The sequence below is a fragment of the Telmatherina bonti genome (genome assembly GCF_933228915.1).
Source record: "Telmatherina bonti genome assembly, chromosome: 10".
NCBI classification, from domain to species: Eukaryota; Metazoa; Chordata; class Actinopteri; order Atheriniformes; family Telmatherinidae; genus Telmatherina; species Telmatherina bonti.
The window spans coordinates 38490080-38509100 of NC_136628.1; the positions used below are offsets into that span (position 1 = coordinate 38490080).

A 19021-nucleotide genomic window follows, 5' to 3' on the forward strand; every position below is an offset into this window, starting at 1 on the left:
CCAAGAACTGGACTGAAGATCCGTGTAAACAGGTCTAATGGAGGGACGGATTCCCCAGAACCTGGACCTCAACGTCACTGAGGCAGTGTGGGAACATCTGGAGAGAGAACGGAAGCAAAGGCAGAAACATCCAATGAAGAGTTTTGGACAATTTTTCAATGATCATGGAGAACTATTCTGGGAAATTCCTTTAAGGATCCTGGAGAACCTGGAAATTCCTTAAAGGATCCTGGAGAACCTGGAAATTCCTTAAAGGATTCTGAAGAACCTGGAAATTCCTTAAAGGATCCTGGAGAACTGTTCCTTAAGACGAGTATAACAGGAAGCTTCTCCATGAGGGTTCAGACTGTGATGAAGAACCTTCAGGGCATGAAGAGACAAAGGAAATCCAGGAAAAGTGGGAAATAGTTGGAATTGTTTGTGTTTTGGTGGAACTAAAGCTAAAACATGTCTGCACTGCGGTTCCTACATGTGTTCTGCAGTAAATGTTGTCATCCTGCTTCCAGCCTGGAGCGGAAAATAAAACGTCCAGCCTGACGCAAATCTGATTCCCACTTCGCTGTTTGTTCTGCTGAAAGTGTAGATAGCGTCTGCAGAGGCACAGTGTGTGTGTGTGTGTGTGTGTGTGTGTGTGTGTGTGTGTGTGAGGGGGGGGGGGACATAAAGTTAATATTTAGTGTGGGCCGTGAAATGCATCTGAAATGTGTCAGAGAGAGCAGCAGAGAACAGGCAGCGTGACCCCTCAACAGGCAGAAGTCTCACTCCTTGTTTCCAGACAGACTTCTTCATCCAGTCATCATCTTCATCACCATCATCATCGTCGTCACCGTGGTCACTCATGTCGGTTCTTCCTGAGTGGGTGAAAATGTTGCGGCAGGTCTGGAGGTTGAAGGGTTTCGTCGTGCTCGTCTGCAGCCCGTTCATCCTGCTGCCACTCGCTGTCAGCACCAAGGTAGGAGCCGGCACCCCTACTAACCTAGTTACCTAGTACACTTACCTTCCTGGTTAACTGGTACACTAACCTAGTTACCTAGTACACTTACCTTCCTGGTTAACTGGTACACTAACCTAGTTACCTAGTACACTTACCTTCCTGGTTAACTAGTACACTAACCTGGTTACCTAGTACACTTACCTTCCTGGTTAACTGGTACACTAACCTGGTTACCTATTACATTTACCTTCCTGGTTAACTGGTACACTAACCTAGTTACCTAGTACCACTACCTTCCTGGTTAACTGGTACACTAACCTGGTTACCTATTACATTTACCTTCCTGGTTAACTGGTACACTAACCTGGTTACCTAGTACCACTACCTTCCTGGTTAACTAGTACACTAACCTGGTTACCTAGTACCACTACCTTCCTGGTTAACTAGTACACTAACCTGGTTACCTAGTACACTTACCTTCCCATTTAACATGATTAACCAGTATTCTGATCTGGTAAACTAGCACAATGATCTGTATGGTTAAGTAGTACACTGAAATGGTTAACTAGTATCCAGAGACATCTGGTTAACTAGTGCCCCATCCTGGTTAAATAATCTACTTACTCATCTGGTTAACTTATCTAATTAACTAAAGATTGACCTCTCTAGTTAATGTGTACACCAAGGTGCTTTATTTATTTGTTTATAAATGTATCTAACTAACTCGCACACTGACTGTCTTCTGAACTCATGCAGTTTAGTCAACCAGTCAACTGACTTTTCTAGTTAACAAGTAAAATTACTTGTTAAGACAATTAGTTAATCCATCTGTCTGATCTAACTGTAACCAGCGGTGCCGCCCCCAGGTCGTGGGAAAGATGATGAGAGGCAAAAAAACAGTCTTGTTGTTATTTTGGTTTTTAGTTTTTTCTGTTTTAAAGTCTCAGAAGAGATGTGTCTCACAGCCTCTGTGGATATTAAACACATACAATTAATATATATTATTATTATTATTTTATCAGAAAAACATTGATACCATAGTTCGATACTACTGATGATTAGCAGTAGTATGAATTATGAAACATTTAACAGACTGTACAAAAAGAAATACATTAAAACATCCCGGGCAGAGACCCGCTGGTTAAGGGGTTAAAGGTTTACACCAGTAGTGTGAACAGTAACTACTTTAACCGTTTACACACAAACAAAACAACTTTGGAGAAAAACCTCTACTAGAATAGAATAGAATAGAATAGAATAGAATAGAATAGAATAGAATTTTTACTTACATATACAGTAAGATATTTTTTATTTTCTAATTGAATGACTTAGTTTTCATCTTCATTGTCTTCTTGCAGCTGCTTAGGAAACCAGTTAGTTACACTAATAATGTTTCTATTCAGCATTTTTCTTTATGGAGTCACCATAAACTGTAGCTTATCTAGTGATTCTGTTAACTGGTTGCTAGTAAACAGATAAAATGAAGTTAACACATTCAGGCTTATTTAACAAACGGATTGCATTAACTAAGCAATAAGTTTTTATCAAAACTAGTCATTACTTTATAATCGATTTTATGTAAGTAAAATACTTTAGTGTTAACTAAAACTGGTTAAGTTCACTAAACCAAAATAGTTAGTTCAGGAATTCAACATGTCATGGTACTAGTTTAATAAACTGGTTAGTTAACAGATTAAGTTACCAGTTTAAACAGCTATGAAGTGCTTTAAAAAGTTGACCAACCAATTTACTGACACCAGTTTTAGATTAATATTATGCAACAAACACTTTAATCTACCATTTTAATGAACCTCTATTAATTTTACACAATTAAACTAAGTTGAGAAGCTGGTTACTAAATTACACCTGGTTAAAAGTGTGCCAAACATTAACTGGTGACCTCTGAACACTAACCTAATATGTGATGTTTTTATTAGTTTGACTAGTTGGTGATGAATCTGCTTTTCAGTTTACTACTAAAGCCAACTAACTAAACTACCAGTCAAAAGTCTGGACACACTTTTTTCATTAAATCCAATGGGAAAGTGTGTCCAAACTTTTGATAGGTATTGCCATTAACCTGTTAATGGAAATGAATTAAAATGATTTAGTCTAAATAAGAGCTTTGGCAGACATGTTTTAGTTTACCAGATCATTATGTATTTCTTTGATATTTTCATACACTGGTGGAATTAACTCAGTGGTTTTACTAAGGTTAACATCTTAAAGCTTCATTCAGTGATGTTTAAATCAGACATCTGGAGCTATGAGACTGTTTTATGTTACATTATGAGCTCTTCCTCATGAGATGCTACTAGTCAGGAAAATAACCTGCATCTTTTAGAATATTAGCATTGCATTAGCATTTAGCACGATGAAATAAAGTTTAGAAATAAAAAAAACATCCTGAAATAAACTGAAAGCAAATTTAAAACCATGTGTTCCAATAAGGTGAATTTATATATTCATGCATAGTAATGTCATGTTGAGCGATTGATTAGTCTGATGGTGACATGTGAGGCCGTCCTCCACTGTGGACACCAGTCTTGTATCTGCTGATGTTTTTCATTGATAAATAACTTCCAGCAGCAGCTGCTTGTTTGTTATTCACAATTTCCTGTCACTGATTGACAAAAAAAGTCCAGACTGTTGAAAGGGTCAAAACTCACTGACAACTTATTTCTGAGAGGAAAGAAGTCCAATAAACAACTTCCAGTCCAAAGTTTGGACACACTTTCCCATCACATTCACTGGAAAGTACATATACATACATACATTCAGTATTTTCACTGTCTCAGTGTTTCCTCCTGAGTGTAGATCATTAATGAAAGTTAGTTTTTTTTTGTTTTTTTTTCTGAAACAGTCTCAGGTTTGTTCCTGAAAACCTTCCTCAGTTTGTTCCCAGAAACCCCCACATCCTGGATTCATCCCACAGCAGGAGATGGAAACTCTGTACGGACATCTTTGTTTCCACGCAGCCTTCAGCTCAGCAGCCGTTCGGCTTCATTCATGGGTCATTTCATCTCATCATCATGTTCCCCAGATGGTCACATGATTTCCCTTTTGCAGGGCACGTTTGCACCTGTTGTTGTCTGAGACGTCACCGTGTCTGCTGACAAGATGGCGTTCTAAGGTTTTACGGATTACGCTATGCTCATGCGGTCCACCTGAAGGGATCAATATGATGGATGTTTACTCACTGAACAGAAAACAAAACTCTGACAATTTGACAAGCTGAACTCATGGACTCACATCTGTCTCCAGAGGACCTTATGGTCCACGCAGTGACTGCTAGGTGCCCAGGTCACCATCCCTCCACCATCGTGTTGACAGCTGCTATGAGGCGTTTAAAGACCAAACATGCCCACTTTGGTCTGGTCTGTCAGGAGAACATTGTTCCAGAAGTCTTGTTCAGATGCAGCTTCTCCAGCCTTAAGACATGCTGTCATGTTTTTATCTCCTGCAATCTTCCAGATAAGTCTTCCAATCTTCTCCAAAGCGACTTCCATCTGAGAGTGACAACAACACAAACAACAAATCAAACAAATCATGACTAGGTGCTGGTCAGACTGCTGTAAGTCCAGTTGGACGCAGGTGCCGTCATTTAGTGCTCGCAGTCCAGTTTCTTTTGTTGCCTTCTCCTCCCTCCAATAGTCCCTTTGTTTAATTACAAGAAGACAATTTCATCACACAGTATCGTCTTGGCATAAGTGTGCAGCTTATTCATTCCTGAGTTGTGCTAAAGAGCTGGACGAATCTTTCAAACTCATTCTGATGAGTAGAAGAAAAGTGCAGAAATGCTCTATGAACAGTGTAGGAACATGAGCTGTATTGGACTGGTTGAAGACCCGACATGCTGCTGGTTCTGGATCATCTGCAGAGGTTTAACCAGCATGCAGGCAGACCTGCCAGTAGGGAACTGCAGTAGTCGATGACCAGAGCCTGAATCAGAAGCTGAGTCGTGTGTTCTGTCAGGTACATCTGATTCTCTTGATGTTGTAGAGAGCATATCAGCAGGAAGCAACATGGACCTTAAAGGTCAACTGGTCATCCACCATGACATCCAGATTCCTGATAGAAGGTGAAAGCACACGTGTGATAGAACTGAACTGCTCACTTATCTGCACAGATAAGGAGGAATTGGCTGGACAGACAACAGCTCGATCTTGGACAGATTTAGCTGAAGGTAGCGATGGTGGCGATCCACCTGACAATCAGATCCCTGAGGCTCCCCTGTTTTCCTGTGATCTGGACACTTCTCCTCACCAGGATACTCTGAAGGATCTTTCTGTGAGGTAGGACATGGACCATTAGAGGACAGATCCAGAGATGCCGAGCTTAGAGAGTGGAGAGGAGAATCTGATGGTTGGCTGTGTCAGAAGTAGCAGGACCAGGACTGGAGACTGACTAGTGAATCTGGTCCAGCAGGATCAGGACTGAGGATTGACCGGTGGATCTGGCAAGTCGTAGGGAACCAGTACCAGTACAGGAGACCAGTTCCAGTGGAGTGGTCCTGCCTGAAGCCCGACTGATATGGATCTAACTGGTTTTTATCATGGAGGAACTGGAAGACCTGACTGAAGACAACATGCTCCAGTAGTTTGGACATGAACAGCACCAATGAGACCAGCCGGTAGTTTCCAACCTGGACTGGGTTGAGTGTGGGTTTCTTCAGCAGCGGGGGGACCCGAGCTTGCTGGAAGACAGAGGGAAAGACAGCGGATACCAGAGTAATGGGTGTGGAGACCTTTACTGTGTGATGGGCAGGTAGCCATGGCATGGGAAAGTTCCATTTTTTAGAAATGAGGACGTCCGTTCCACCTCCTCATCCAGTGGAACGAGGAGATTGGGGGAATTCTGCATTGGCAAAGAGGACAGTTGGAGTCGCTGTGTTTTCTGGTGGATCAGGTCTCAGTCAAGGCCTCAATGTCTGAGGCATTTATCTCTGAACTACTGAGTTTTGTTCATTCAGGACTGACAGCTGCAGAGACCGAAGGGAACAGAGGATGTGGCCAACCTGCATGCCATTGGAACGGAAAGTTCCAAAGACAAAGAAAGCTGCTGCAGATCCCAGTCATGTTACACAACTGCAGGTGTTTGATCGGATTGTTCTGTGGTGGAAAACATCCTTCCAGCTGACAGCATGAGCCTGCATCAACACTTCTCCCGTTCCTACCCAAACACACTGTTGTAGTTTTATCCATGTCAGCATGACGCTGGTACAGATACGGGGACATGACTGCTATGTGAGGGTTGCACCTGCAGAGTGTGCGTTTAAGATGAAATGCTTGCTGTGAACCACTCAAACACATCTTTTCTGTGTGCAGGAGGCAGCGTGTGCTTATGTCATAGCCCTCATGGCGGTGTACTGGTGCACTGAGGTGTTGCCACTGGCGGTAACGGCGTTGCTGCCGACCATTCTGTTTCCCGTGCTGGGCATCATGGAGTCCAAAGATGTAAGACTGGACACACAGAAACACAGTGTCAACTGCTGACAATGCCTCATCTCTGCAACATGTGGCTCAGGTGTGCATGCAGTACCTGAAGGACACCAACATGCTGTTTGTGGGGGGACTGATGGTGGCCGTGGCAGTGGAGCACTGGAACCTCCACAAACGCATCGCCCTCAGAGTCCTGCTGCTCGTAGGAGTCCGGCCCGCCCTGTGAGTCCACTAAACTAAATTATTCTTCCTCAATGATTATTAACCCTTAAAACTCCAATAGATCAATTCTAGCATCAGCAGTGTGTAGGGAACTACTTTGTGTAACTCTGGGGGTAAATCCTGATGGATACGTGACCCTTCAGCAGGTTTTCAAGCATTTCTATCCGTCCAGGAGGTTTACAATCCAGACACAACATGTAGTGTTTATTCAGAGACTCTAAATCCACTGTGATCCATGATAACACCATTATTTACATTTACTACATCTTAAAAAAGACCACCACCACTGCTATGTTGCTAAGAGACAGCTATTTGCAACTGAAGCCACAGATTGGTGTCAAAATTTATACCAATCTTCAGCTTCTTCAAATTCAACCCAAATTTACCAAATAACCCAGGCTGAATCAGAAAATACAAAGCAGAATGTCTTCTGGACGCCTCATTACATGCACGCGCCAGAGATGTGTGCATAAATTACTTACAGGGTCTATTGTGGTCAAATTCAGAGGATCAATTAAAGTGACTGGATATCAGAGAAGAAATGGTCTCTTCCATCATCAGGCTGATGCTGGGCTTCATGGGAGTGACAGCTTTCCTGTCCATGTGGATCAGCAACACAGCCACCACTGCCATGATGGTCCCCATCGTTCAGGCAGTTTTGGACCAGCTCCATGGCAACGTAGACCAAAGAGTTTCCTCCAGGAGTCGGAGCAGGACTGCGACTCTGCATCAGGAACCCTGGGAGCAAACCATCAGCATCCAGTCAGTCAGTCCTGAAACCGTTCCAGAGAAAGGTACGATTAGCCGAATCAGACCACTAAATCACACAGAGATGACATTATGCAGGAAAATGCCAGGGATGTGACAGAATCCCTGGCAAGAAGGAAGCTTTGTCTGGGCAGACATGGTGTCCGACAACTGTTGCACCACTGGTCCAAAGTGTGAAATAGAAAATGTTTGCAGATGTGAAAGGCTCAACCAGTTTGAATGGTTAGTTTTACCAAGCAGCTGGTTATGTGTGATGGAAGTATATGGACCTTTTACTGCTTCTATAAACATTTCCCAACATGCACATAACAAAAAGCTTGGTATGAACCAGATGATCAGGAAAAGACTGATGGAAGTTTAGTTTTCTTCTGCATCTGGAAGCTTCTTTCTTCAGTAAACAGACACTTGGTGTTTTAATTTCTATTTAAAGCATCTTAGAAGAAGAGACTGAACATTATGTCACCTGAACAGTGTGTTGTTTACCTGCAGTTTGTTTTGTGTAGAAGTAACAGGATGTAGTTCAGTCCTGTATCCAGCAGGGGCTGCTCCTTTAGATGCCTGAATAACTAAACTTATTTATTTATATTCTCATTTTTATTATGAGCCAGAAGGCGAAAGTCTCGATTTACCAGTCGATCTACGTTCCTACCCTCACCTATGGTCATGAGCTGTGGGTCGTGACCGAAAGAAGGAGATCTCGTATACAGGCGGCTGAAATGAGTTTCCTCCGCAGGGTGGCCGGGCTCTCCCTTAGAGATAGGGTGAGGAGCTCGGTCATCCGGGAGGAGATCAGAGTAGAGCCGCTGCTCCTCCGCATCGAGAGGAACCAGTTGAAGTGGCTCGGGCATCTGGTCAGGATGCCTCCTGGACCTCCCTGGTGAGGTGTTCCAGGCACGTCCCTCTGGGAGGAGACCCCGGGGAAGACCCAGGACACGCTGGAGGGATTATATCTCTCAGCTGGCCTGGGAACGCCTCGGGATCCCCCTGCAGAGTTGGCAAATGGATGGATGGATGGATGGATGGATGGATGGATGGATGGATGGATGGATGGATGGATAGATTTTTATTCTGGAAATTAAATTTGTGTTCTGGGTCAAGTATACAATGAACCAGCCTTTTACAAACTGGGGGTGCTAAGATCATTTCAGGAAGTCCCTAATTCTTTGTAAAAAAATTTTAAAAAAATTTAAAAAAAAAAAAAAGAAGGAAAGAAAGTAGAGAAAAGAAGATTAACTAAAGTATATGCAACAGTTATAAACTAAATTCATTCATCCAGTCGTTCATTATCCAAACCGCAAACCTCGTAGTCCCATATTTATCTGATATTGGGTTGATACCTTGCAGTATTGCACACCCCTATCAGAAACCACCGCTCTAAAGAATGTTGTCCTTCAATAAAATGTGATGGCAAACTAAATTTTAGCAGACAACAACAGTCATAATGCTGAAGTCAAAGCTTTGGATTGTGTCTATGAGCCAGGCAGCATCTTTGTTTTCACACTTTTCAAACTGCTGCCATGTTCAGACATCTAATCAGAACTGAAAATAGCTTTTAGCATTAGCTTCCAGAACTGGACAGTACACTGGAACTGTGTAATTATCAGACACTGACTATTTTAAACTCATCTTAGTTTAGACCTGCTGCGGTGACATGTCACCTGACTGAAAGTAAAAGAAAACAGCAAATTTATAGACTTTCTTGACTCCCATGTTGAGGCATTTTAGGATGTTCCTCAATCTGATCTCCAACCACCACACACTGCAACAGAGAAAAGTTATTTCAGTCTGAGTCACAATATGACGAGGTGCAGACTGACACTGATCACGCCCAGAGGACTTTAGAGATGATGACTGAAGTTGTCAGTCTAGTGACTGTGATGTCATGTTTTTCCATGGCATGATCAGGTGTAAATGGAGCGACCCAACCACTAAAAGACTTTGAGAAAACCAGCAGTCCAGAAGGAAACTTCCCTCCTGACCAGGAAGTGACATCAGAGGATCCAGTGGACCAGCAGGAGGTTGTAAAACTAAGCCCACAAGTCAAACCACCATCAGATGGCAGCAGTAGAGGCAGTCCAGGTGAGTTCATAGCTGGAAACCAAAGGAAAGTTGTGTGTTTACCCCTCTTAACTCACGCAGTGTTGGACAAAGAAGCAAGATTTATAGTTGGCAGTACCAAAACTGAGGTTTTGAAGTATGCAGATGATTCACTGGTTTTCTTTCCTTAAAGTGAGTCTTAAGCAGTTGTTGTGGGTCTGCCCTTAATACAGTTTAGAGTTTGAGACAAACTATAATGCATAGAAGAGCAATATTCAGATTGTACAAAGTAGAGAGGATTAACTGTCTTTTCTCTCTGGTATTGTTCTCAACGTTTGTTCTGTGGTTAAACATGAGAGCGTTGTATAACATGACTGTTGAATTTCTACAGACATATGTAGGTTTAGTAGGCACTGTGTACCAATGGACATTGCATTCTTTAAAGCTCATAGTACCCGCCTACTGTTATGAAAACAGACGTTTAGAGAAACTTTGGCCTGAAATGACTGGATGAAGCTGCTGAAGTTGGCAGGATGGAGTAGTAAGTTAAAGGCGCAGTGGGCGACAATGGCACCAGAAAACACGAAGAGTGTTCACCCCGTCCTCTTTGCAGAGTGTTGCGAAGGTTAACAGTTTCTGAGAAGACAGATAACTTGGTGCGAACTAAACTCCTGGACCCTGGAGTCTGCTGGTCTACAAAGGTTTTCAGAAAGAGGCTCATTCTCAGGATTCGTTCTTGTTCTTTTGTCTTTTGGTCTTTTTATGCCGATCGAACTATTCCCGTCCATCCAGGCCACTTCGTCTTTAGTCACTGTTCCTGACTATGTGAGCTGAGGATGATGACGACTGTTATTGCTGGTTGGGGAAAGATGACTGGTGGAAACGTGCAACCTTCACACATACCACACAACTCATCGATCACACAAGGCGATGGTTGTTGACTACAAAAACTTTCTGAGTTACTCCCTTGGCCACAGAGACTCTCCTCCTCATCCAGGCTTTGCCTCATCGTAGCGCCTTCTAGAACCTTTATACAAATTAAACACACTTCAGTCACTCCAGTGGAGAATCCATCCTCTGCAGGACATCTAGTTGAACTCGTTTGTACACGGTGACTGAAGCCAATGAAATGAGCTCCATCAGCTTTATGGGACTGACTGTTCTGTAGATTGAAGCAAATGCTCCATGACCAGAAACATTTGTAATCAGATGAATGCGATGAGAAAAAGCCGCTCCGCTGGGCAGAAAGGACTGCTTGCTGTGGAGTTTGAACTAATAGTTATGAGAATGGTAATTGTGTTGTGAGAAAACTGTAACAACAGATGCCACACAGCTGCTGTTTTTCTTTAGTCTCTTATTAGACCATTTGACAGTTCATGAGTTTAGAGGCCTGTTGGCAGTGCCAAGACCACACTGATTTTGTTGTTGTAAAATACTAGGCCACCAGTTCACTCAACTAATTGATCAGTGCAGTCACAGAAATGAATTTAATGAGCAAGAAATGAGACAAAACTTTTCAGTGATGATAGAAATTTAATTCACCTGTGGAAGAGAAGCGTTGCCAGATCTGCATCCATGCTGAAATGAATTTGGTCTCAGTGTTGTCCACCTGTCTAGCACTGATCTGTGTTTTATTCTGCTTTTGGTTTTTTGCTACTTCGGAATGAAGCCTCGGCTTCTGCCTCTTTTGCCAGCTTCCATGCAGGTTTCAGCTCTTTCGCTGACAAAATTCCTGCCTGGCAACCCTGGAGTCACATATGATTGGTTAAGGAACAGGGAAGGAGTAAGGAGTGGTTCTTCTTGTTTGGAAAGGAGAGTAGCTTGATGAAGACGTTGTTGATGCGGAGAGGACATCCAACGCTTTCATTCGGTGTTTTGGACATGAACACATTTTGTCAACGTAATCGCTGTGTAGAAGTTACAGAACACTACCTTTAGTTTATCCATCCATCTATTACCAACCACTTAGTCCAGTTCAGGGTTGCGGGAAGCTGGAGTCTATCCCAGCAGTCACTGGGCAAGAGGCAGGAACACCTGGACAGGTCACCAGTCCATCACAGGACCACTTAGAGGTATTCTGATTTATGTACAATTGAACAAGTACATTTAGACATAAATTTATGTTTACTTTTGGTTCCATTCGACCTTCTTCTGTTGGGCTGCTATCTGTGCTAGTAAACTCTGGGTATGTGGGTCTGCTCCCACTCTCCCAGTCGGATTTCTGACTTCGGAGGGTGTTCATGTTGTATTTCCAACTGGGAACTCGGAAAATCCAACTTTTTAGCAGAAATTGAACACAGCATTAATGCGTGTTGTGTTTATGGAAGTAAATATGGATTGGCACGTTTGTGAGTTAAGTTCTTTCGGAGATCAGAATCGAGGAAATAACAATGGCCTGTTGTGTTGCTTCTTCTGGACCTCTAAGTACTTAGAACCTGGTACAGGCATCGGATGAAATGCAACAACTCTCTAATAAAGATCGGTTCTGTATCTGAGTCAGATTTAAGTCCCTTGTGCCTGCAGTGAGAACAGAACGAAGGTCTTGTTGTTATTGTGGTCAGACTGGATGATAATGGTTATATTTATGGGACTGGAGTCATATCTCATGGGTTTTGACAGACAGGGCAGGTTGCTTGTAGTTCTGAGCTTTTATCTTTGTGTTCAGGGGTCATCACCGTGGAAATCGTCACCAGTCACATAGAGCTGGAAGAGCTAAGTGACGAGGAAGACGAAATGAAGAGGATGAGTAAAGGCCTCTTGCTGTGTGTGTGTTACGCCGCCAGCATCGGAGGCATCGCCACTCTTACGGGAACCGGACCAAACCTGGTGCTGATCGGACAGATGAGCCAGTAAGATCCAAAACGTCCTGTTTGTCCAAACTGTCACGTCGCCTGACATAAAAAACAACATTCTGGTTCATCTTTACAGGCTCTTTCCGCAGAACGGGGATGTGATCAACTTTGCATCGTGGTTTGCATTTGCCTTCCCCACGATGGTTCTGATGCTGACGCTGGCCTGGTTCTGGCTGCAATTCCTCTACATCGGCTGCAAGTCAGTCCTTTCTTCTGAACACCAGCAGATTACTCAACGTAGTTTATACCCTCCTGGATCAACTGGTTTGATGTTGTCACTGCTGTTTCCATCTGCTGCAGCCTGCGGAGGACATGGGGTTGTGGTTCGGCCCAGTCCGAGAAGGAAAAGGCAGCGTACGACGTGATCAAGGAGGAGCATGGTCGCCTGGGTCCAATGAGTTACGGGGAGGTCAGCGTCCTGGCGCTCTTCAGCCTCATGGTGGTGCTTTGGTTCACACGAGACCCTCGTTTCATGGATGGTTGGGCAACCAGTGTCTTCAATGCCAAGGCAGAGTGAGTTCCAGCAACTCATGTTCAGCCATGTGTTGCTTCTGGGTTTGAACTATCTACACACTAAGGACCAGATTTACTAAGATCCCAGCGTGCAAGTCCTAATTTGCAAATGCAGTCTAGAATTCTGCATGTGGGACTGAATTACGATTTGCAGGAGATTTACTAAGAGTGATTGTGTAAATGGTTACAGGTGCGAACGTGTTGAAGACTATTTAACAGAGGGGTTTGTGTGTGATAGGGTTCGCAGTGGTTTGCAGCATGGCAAGTTTGGAGGGAAAACATGGCCTACAGCAGAGAAATCTCACTGATACACTAATAAATTCTGTATGGGAGCAAATTTATGAAAAAGTTAATTCTGTTGATAAAACAATGTGAACAGGGGATGAAGTAAAAGACGTATAAAGACATTAAAAGTGAAGAAAAGAAAAATCAGTATATAATAAACCAGGTGGGGGTGTAGGGTGGATGTTCTGTCACCTTACAGAAAGCAAGAAAACATGATGAATACGACACAGTGTCTTGTTTCTATTAAAGGTCTCATTTATTTTACGAAGAATTTCATAAACTGACCCACCTACAAGCCATCCATCTGAAAACTCACCAGCAGAACATTTCCTCCTGATACTCTCAGAAATCCAGCTGCTGGAAAAAAAAAACCTTGTTTGGTCTGTTATTTGGAAACCGAATAACTGCAACACTCCGGTGACACATGGCGTTTAGGGCATGGAAAGCACATCTGGAGGATCCCAGCTGTGTGATGTCTGTCATCTGCAGGTATGCGGGACTCCTCTCCACATCCATCCGGAGTTCCTCCAACAGCTTCAACATGATGGATAAGCCTCATGTTCTGATGATGGTTTCCTTGTTCATGCCAGAAATAGTCCCACCAAGGGGAAAAAGGCGTCTGTGTCTTCTCGCTTTGTTTCCATTTCTCCTTCTGGTGACAATAACTACAGCCATGTGCGCAACTACACACTGAGACTGTCTCCACGTCCTTTTGAAACGTGTTAAATATAGATGTAGTTTATATTTAATGCAGTGGTGGAACGTGAGATTCTCATCATGATAAGGTGGAACGTGAGATTCTCATCATGATGAGGTGGAACGGGAGATTCTCATCATGATGAGGTGGAACGGGAGATTCTCATGGTGATGAGGTGGAACGTGAGATTCTCATGGTGATGAAGTGGAACGGGAGATTCTCATGGTGATGAGGTGGAACGGGAGATTCTCATGGTGATGAGGTGGAACGGGAGATTCTCATGGTGATGTAGTGGAACGGGAGCTTCTCATGGTGATGAGGTGGAACGGGAGATTCTCATCATGATGAGGTGGAACGGGAGATTCTCATGGTGATGAGGTGGAACGGGAGATTCTCATGGTGATGAGGTGGAACGGGAGATTCTCATGGTGATGAAGTGGAACGGGAGATTCTCATGGTGATGAGGTGGAACGTGAGATTCTCATGGTGATGAAGTGGAACGGGAGATTCTCATGGTGATGAGGTGGAACGGGAGATTCTCATCATGATGAGGTGGAACGGGAGATTCTCATCATGATGAGGTGGAACGGGAGATTCTCATGGTGATGAGGTGGAACGGGAGATTCTCATGGTGATGAGGTGGAACGTGAGATTCTCATGGTGATGAGGTGGAACGTGAGATTCTCATGGTGATGAGGTGGAACGGGAGATTCTCATGGTGATGAGGTGGAACGGGAGATTCTCATCATGATGAGGTGGAACGGGAGATTCTCATGGTGATGAGGTGGAACAGGAGATTCTCATGGTGATGAGGTGGAACGTGAGATTCTCATGGTGATGAGGTGGAACGGGAGATTCTCATGGTGATGAGGTGGAACGGGAGATTCTCATGGTGATGAGGTGGAACGTGAGATTCTCATGGTGATGAAGTGGAACGTGAGATTCTCATGGTGATGAGGTGGAACGGGAGATTCTCATGATGATGAGGTGGAACGGGAGATTCTCATGATGATGAGGTGGAACGGGAGATTCTCATCATGATGACGTGGAACGGAAGATTCTCATGGTGATGTGGTGGAACGGGAGATTCTCATGGTGATGAGGTGGAACGGGAGATTCTCATGATGATGAGGTGGAACGGGAGATTCTCATGATGATGAGGTGGAACGGGAGATTCTCATCATGATGAGGTGGAACGGGAGATTCTCATGGTGATGAGGTGGAACGGGAGATTCTCATGGTGATGAGGTGGAACGGGAGATTCTCATGGTGATGAGGTGGAACGGGAGATTCTCATGGTGATGAGGTGGAACGGGAGATTCTCATGGTGATGAGGTGGAACGTGAGATTCTCATGGTGATGAGGTGGAACGGGAGATTCTCATGGTGATGAGGTGGAACGGCAGATTCTCATGGTGATGTAGTGGAACGGGAGCTTCTCATGGTGATGAGGTGGAACGGGAGATTCTCATGGTGATGAGGTGGAACGTGAGATTCTCATGGTGATGAGGTGGAACGGGAGATTCTCATGGTGATGAGGTGGAACGTGAGATTCTCATGGTGATGAAGTGGAACGGGAGATTCTCATGGTGATGAGGTGGAACGTGAGATTCTCATGGTGATGAAGTGGAACGGGAGATTCTCATGGTGATGAGGTGGAACGGGAGATTCTCATGGTGATGAGGTGGAACGGGAGATTCTCATGGTGATGTAGTGGAACGGGAGCTTCTCATGGTGATGAGGTGGAACGGGAGATTCTCATGGTGATGAGGTGGAACGGGAGATTCTCATGGTGATGAGGTGGAACGGGAGATTCTCATGGTGATGAGGTGGAACGTGAGATTCTCATGGTGATGAAGTGGAACGGGAGATTCTCATGGTGATGAGGTGGAACGTGAGATTCTCATGGTGATGAGGTGGAACGGGAGATTCTCATGGTGATGAGGTGGAACGGGAGATTCTCATGGTGATGAGGTGGAACGGGAGATTCTCATCATGATGAGGTGGAACGGGAGATTCTCATGGTGATGAGGTGGAACGGGAGATTCTCATGGTGATGAGGTGGAACGTGAGATTCTCATGGTGATGAGGTGGAACGTGAGATTCTCATGGTGATGAGGTGGAACGGGAGATTCTCATGGTGATGAGGTGGAACGGGAGATTCTCATGGTGATGAGGTGGAACGGGAGATTCTCATCATGATGAGGTGGAACGGGAGATTCTCATGGTGATGAGGTGGAACGGGAGATTCTCATGGTGATGAGGTGGAACGTGAGATTCTCATGGTGATGAGGTGGAACGGGAGATTCTCATGGTGATGAAGTGGAACGGGAGATTCTCATGGTGATGAGGTGGAACGGGAGATTCTCATGGTGATGTGGTGGAACGGGAGATTCTCATGGTGATGAGGTGGAACGGGAGATTCTCATGGTGATGAAGTGGAACGTGAGATTCTCATGGTGATGAGGTGGAACGGGAGATTCTCATGATGATGAGGTGGAACGGGAGATTCTCATGATGATGAGGTGGAACAGGAGATTCTCATCATGATGACGTGGAACGGAAGATTCTCATGGTGATGTGGTGGAACGGGAGATTCTCATGGTGATGAGGTAGAACGGGAGATTCTCATCTTGATGAGGTTGAACGTGAGATTCTCATGGTGATGAGGTGGAACGTGAGATTCTCATGGTGATGAGGTGGAACGTGAGATTCTCATGGTGATGAGGTAGAACGTGAGATTCTCATGGTGATGAGGTAGAACGTGAGATTCTCATGGTGATGAAGTGGAACGGGAGATTCTCATGGTGATGAGGTGGAACGTGAGATTCTCATGGTGATGAGGTGGAACGTGAGATTCTCATGGTGATAAGGTAGAACGGGAGATTCTCATGGTGATGAGGTGGAACGTGAGATTCTCATGGTGATGAAGTGGAACGGGAGATTCTCATGGTGATGAGGTGGAACGGGAGATTCTCATGGTGATGAGGTGGAACGGGAGATTCTCATGGTGATGAGGTGGAACGTGAGATTCTCATGGTGATGAAGTGGAATGGGAGATTCTCATGGTGATGAGGTGGAACGGGAGATTCTCATCATGATGAGGTGGAACGGGAGATTCTCATGGTGATGAGGTGGAACGGGAAATTCTCATGGTGATGAGGTGGAACAGGAGATTCTCATCATGATGAGGTGGAACGGGAGATTCTCATGGTGATGAGGTGGAACGGGAGATTCTCATCATGATGAGGTGGAACGGGAGATTCTCATGGTGATGAGGTGGAACAGGAGATTCTCATGGTGATGAGGTGGAACGTGAGATTCTCATGGTGATGAGGTGGAACGGGAGATTCTCATGGTGATGAGGTGGAACGGGAGATTCTCATGGTGATGAGGTGGAACGGGAGATTCTCATGGTGATGAGGTGGAACGGGAGATTCTCATGGTGATGTGGTGGAACGGGAGATTCTCATGGTGATGAGGTGGAACGTGAGATTCTCATGGTGATGAAGTGGAACGTGAGATTCTCATGGTGATGAGGTGGAACGGGAGATTCTCATGATGATGAGGTGGAACGGGAGATTCTCATGATGATGAGGTGGAACAGGAGATTCTCATCATGATGACGTGGAACGGAAGATTCTCATGGTGATGTGGTGGAACGGGAGATTCTCATGGTGATGAGGTGGAACGGGAGATTCTCATGATGATGAGGTGGAACGGGAGATTCTCATGATGATGAGGTGGAACGGGAGATTCTCATCATGATGAGGTGGAACGGGAGATTCTCATGGTGATGAGGTGGAACGGGAGATTCTCATGGTGATGAGGTGGAACGGGAGATTCTCATGGTGATGAGGTGGAACGGGAGATTCTCATGGTGATGAGGTGGAACGGGAGATTCTCATGGTGATGAGGTGGAACGTGAGATTCTCATGGTGATGAGGTGGAACGGGAGATTCTCATGGTGATGAGGTGGAACGGCAGATTCTCATGGTGATGTAGTGGAACGGGAGCTTCTCATGGTGATGAGGTGGAACGGGAGATTCTCATGGTGATGAGGTGGAACGTGAGATTCTCATGGTGATGAGGTGGAACGGGAGATTCTCATGGTGATGAGGTGGAACGTGAGATTCTCATGGTGATGAAGTGGAACGGGAGATTCTCATGGTGATGAGGTGGAACGTGAGATTCTCATGGTGATGAAGTGGAACGGGAGATTCTCATGGTGATGAGGTGGAACGGGAGATTCTCATGGTGATGAGGTGGAACGGGAGATTCTCATGGTGATGTAGTGGAACGGGAGCTTCTCATGGTGATGAGGTGGAACGGGAGATTCTCATGGTGATGAGGTGGAACGGGAGATTCTCATGGTGATGAGGTGGAACGTGAGATTCTCATGGTGATGAAGTGGAACGGGAGATTCTCATGGTGATGAGGTGGAACGTGAGATTCTCATGGTGATGAAGTGGAACGGGAGATTCTCATGGTGATGAGGTGGAACGGGAGATTCTCATCATGATGAGGTGGAACAGGAGATTCTCATCATGATGAGGTGGAACGGGAGATTCTCATGGTGATGAGGTGGAACGGGAGATTCTCATGGTGATGAGGTGGAACGTGAGATTCTCATGGTGATGAGGTGGAACGTGAGATTCTCATGGTGATGAGGTGGAACGGGAGATTCTCATGGTGATGAGGTGGAACGGGAGATTCTCATGGTGATGAGGTGGAACGGGAGATTCTCATCATGATGAGGTGGAACGGGAGATTCTCATGGTGATGAGGTGGAACGGGAGATTCTCATGGTGATGAGGTGGAACGTGAGATTCTCATGGTGATGAGGTGGAACGGGAGATTCTCATGGTGATGAGGTGGAACGGGAGATTCTCATGGTGATGAGGTGGAACGGGAGATTCTCATGGTGATGAGGTGGAACGGGAGATTCTCATGGTGATGTGGTGGAACGGGAGATTCTCATGGTGATGAGGTGGAACGTGAGATTCTCATGGTGATGAAGTGGAACGTGAGATTCTCATGGTGATGAGGTGGAACGGGAGATTCTCATGATGATGAGGTGGAACGGGAGATTCTCATGATGATGAGGTGGAACAGGAGATTCTCATCATGATGACGTGGAACGGAAGATTCTCATGGTGATGTGGTGGAACGGGAGATTCTCATGGTGATGAGGTAGAACGGGAGATTCTCATCTTGATGAGGTGGAACGTGAGATTCTCATGGTGATGAGGTGGAACGGGAGATTCTCATGG

General features: G+C 44.9%; 1 protein-coding gene across 1 annotated transcript in view; it reads left to right on the forward strand.

Annotated features, from left to right (window-relative positions):
- Nucleotides 1-838: 838 nt before the first annotated feature.
- LOC306761368 (Na(+)/citrate cotransporter-like) overlaps nucleotides 839-19021 on the forward strand; it is a gene marked incomplete at both ends in the record, with an annotated part of 33121 nt that continues 14938 nt past the window's right edge. Inside the window, 7 exons of the mRNA XM_079247492.1 lie at nucleotides 839-952; nucleotides 6262-6390; nucleotides 6461-6597; nucleotides 7159-7391; nucleotides 12104-12251; nucleotides 12331-12453; nucleotides 12555-12767. Of these exons, the coding sequence (XP_079103618.1) occupies nucleotides 839-952; nucleotides 6262-6390; nucleotides 6461-6597; nucleotides 7159-7391; nucleotides 12104-12251; nucleotides 12331-12453; nucleotides 12555-12767 (1097 nt within the window). The remainder of the gene's footprint in view (nucleotides 953-6261; nucleotides 6391-6460; nucleotides 6598-7158; nucleotides 7392-12103; nucleotides 12252-12330; nucleotides 12454-12554; nucleotides 12768-19021) is intronic.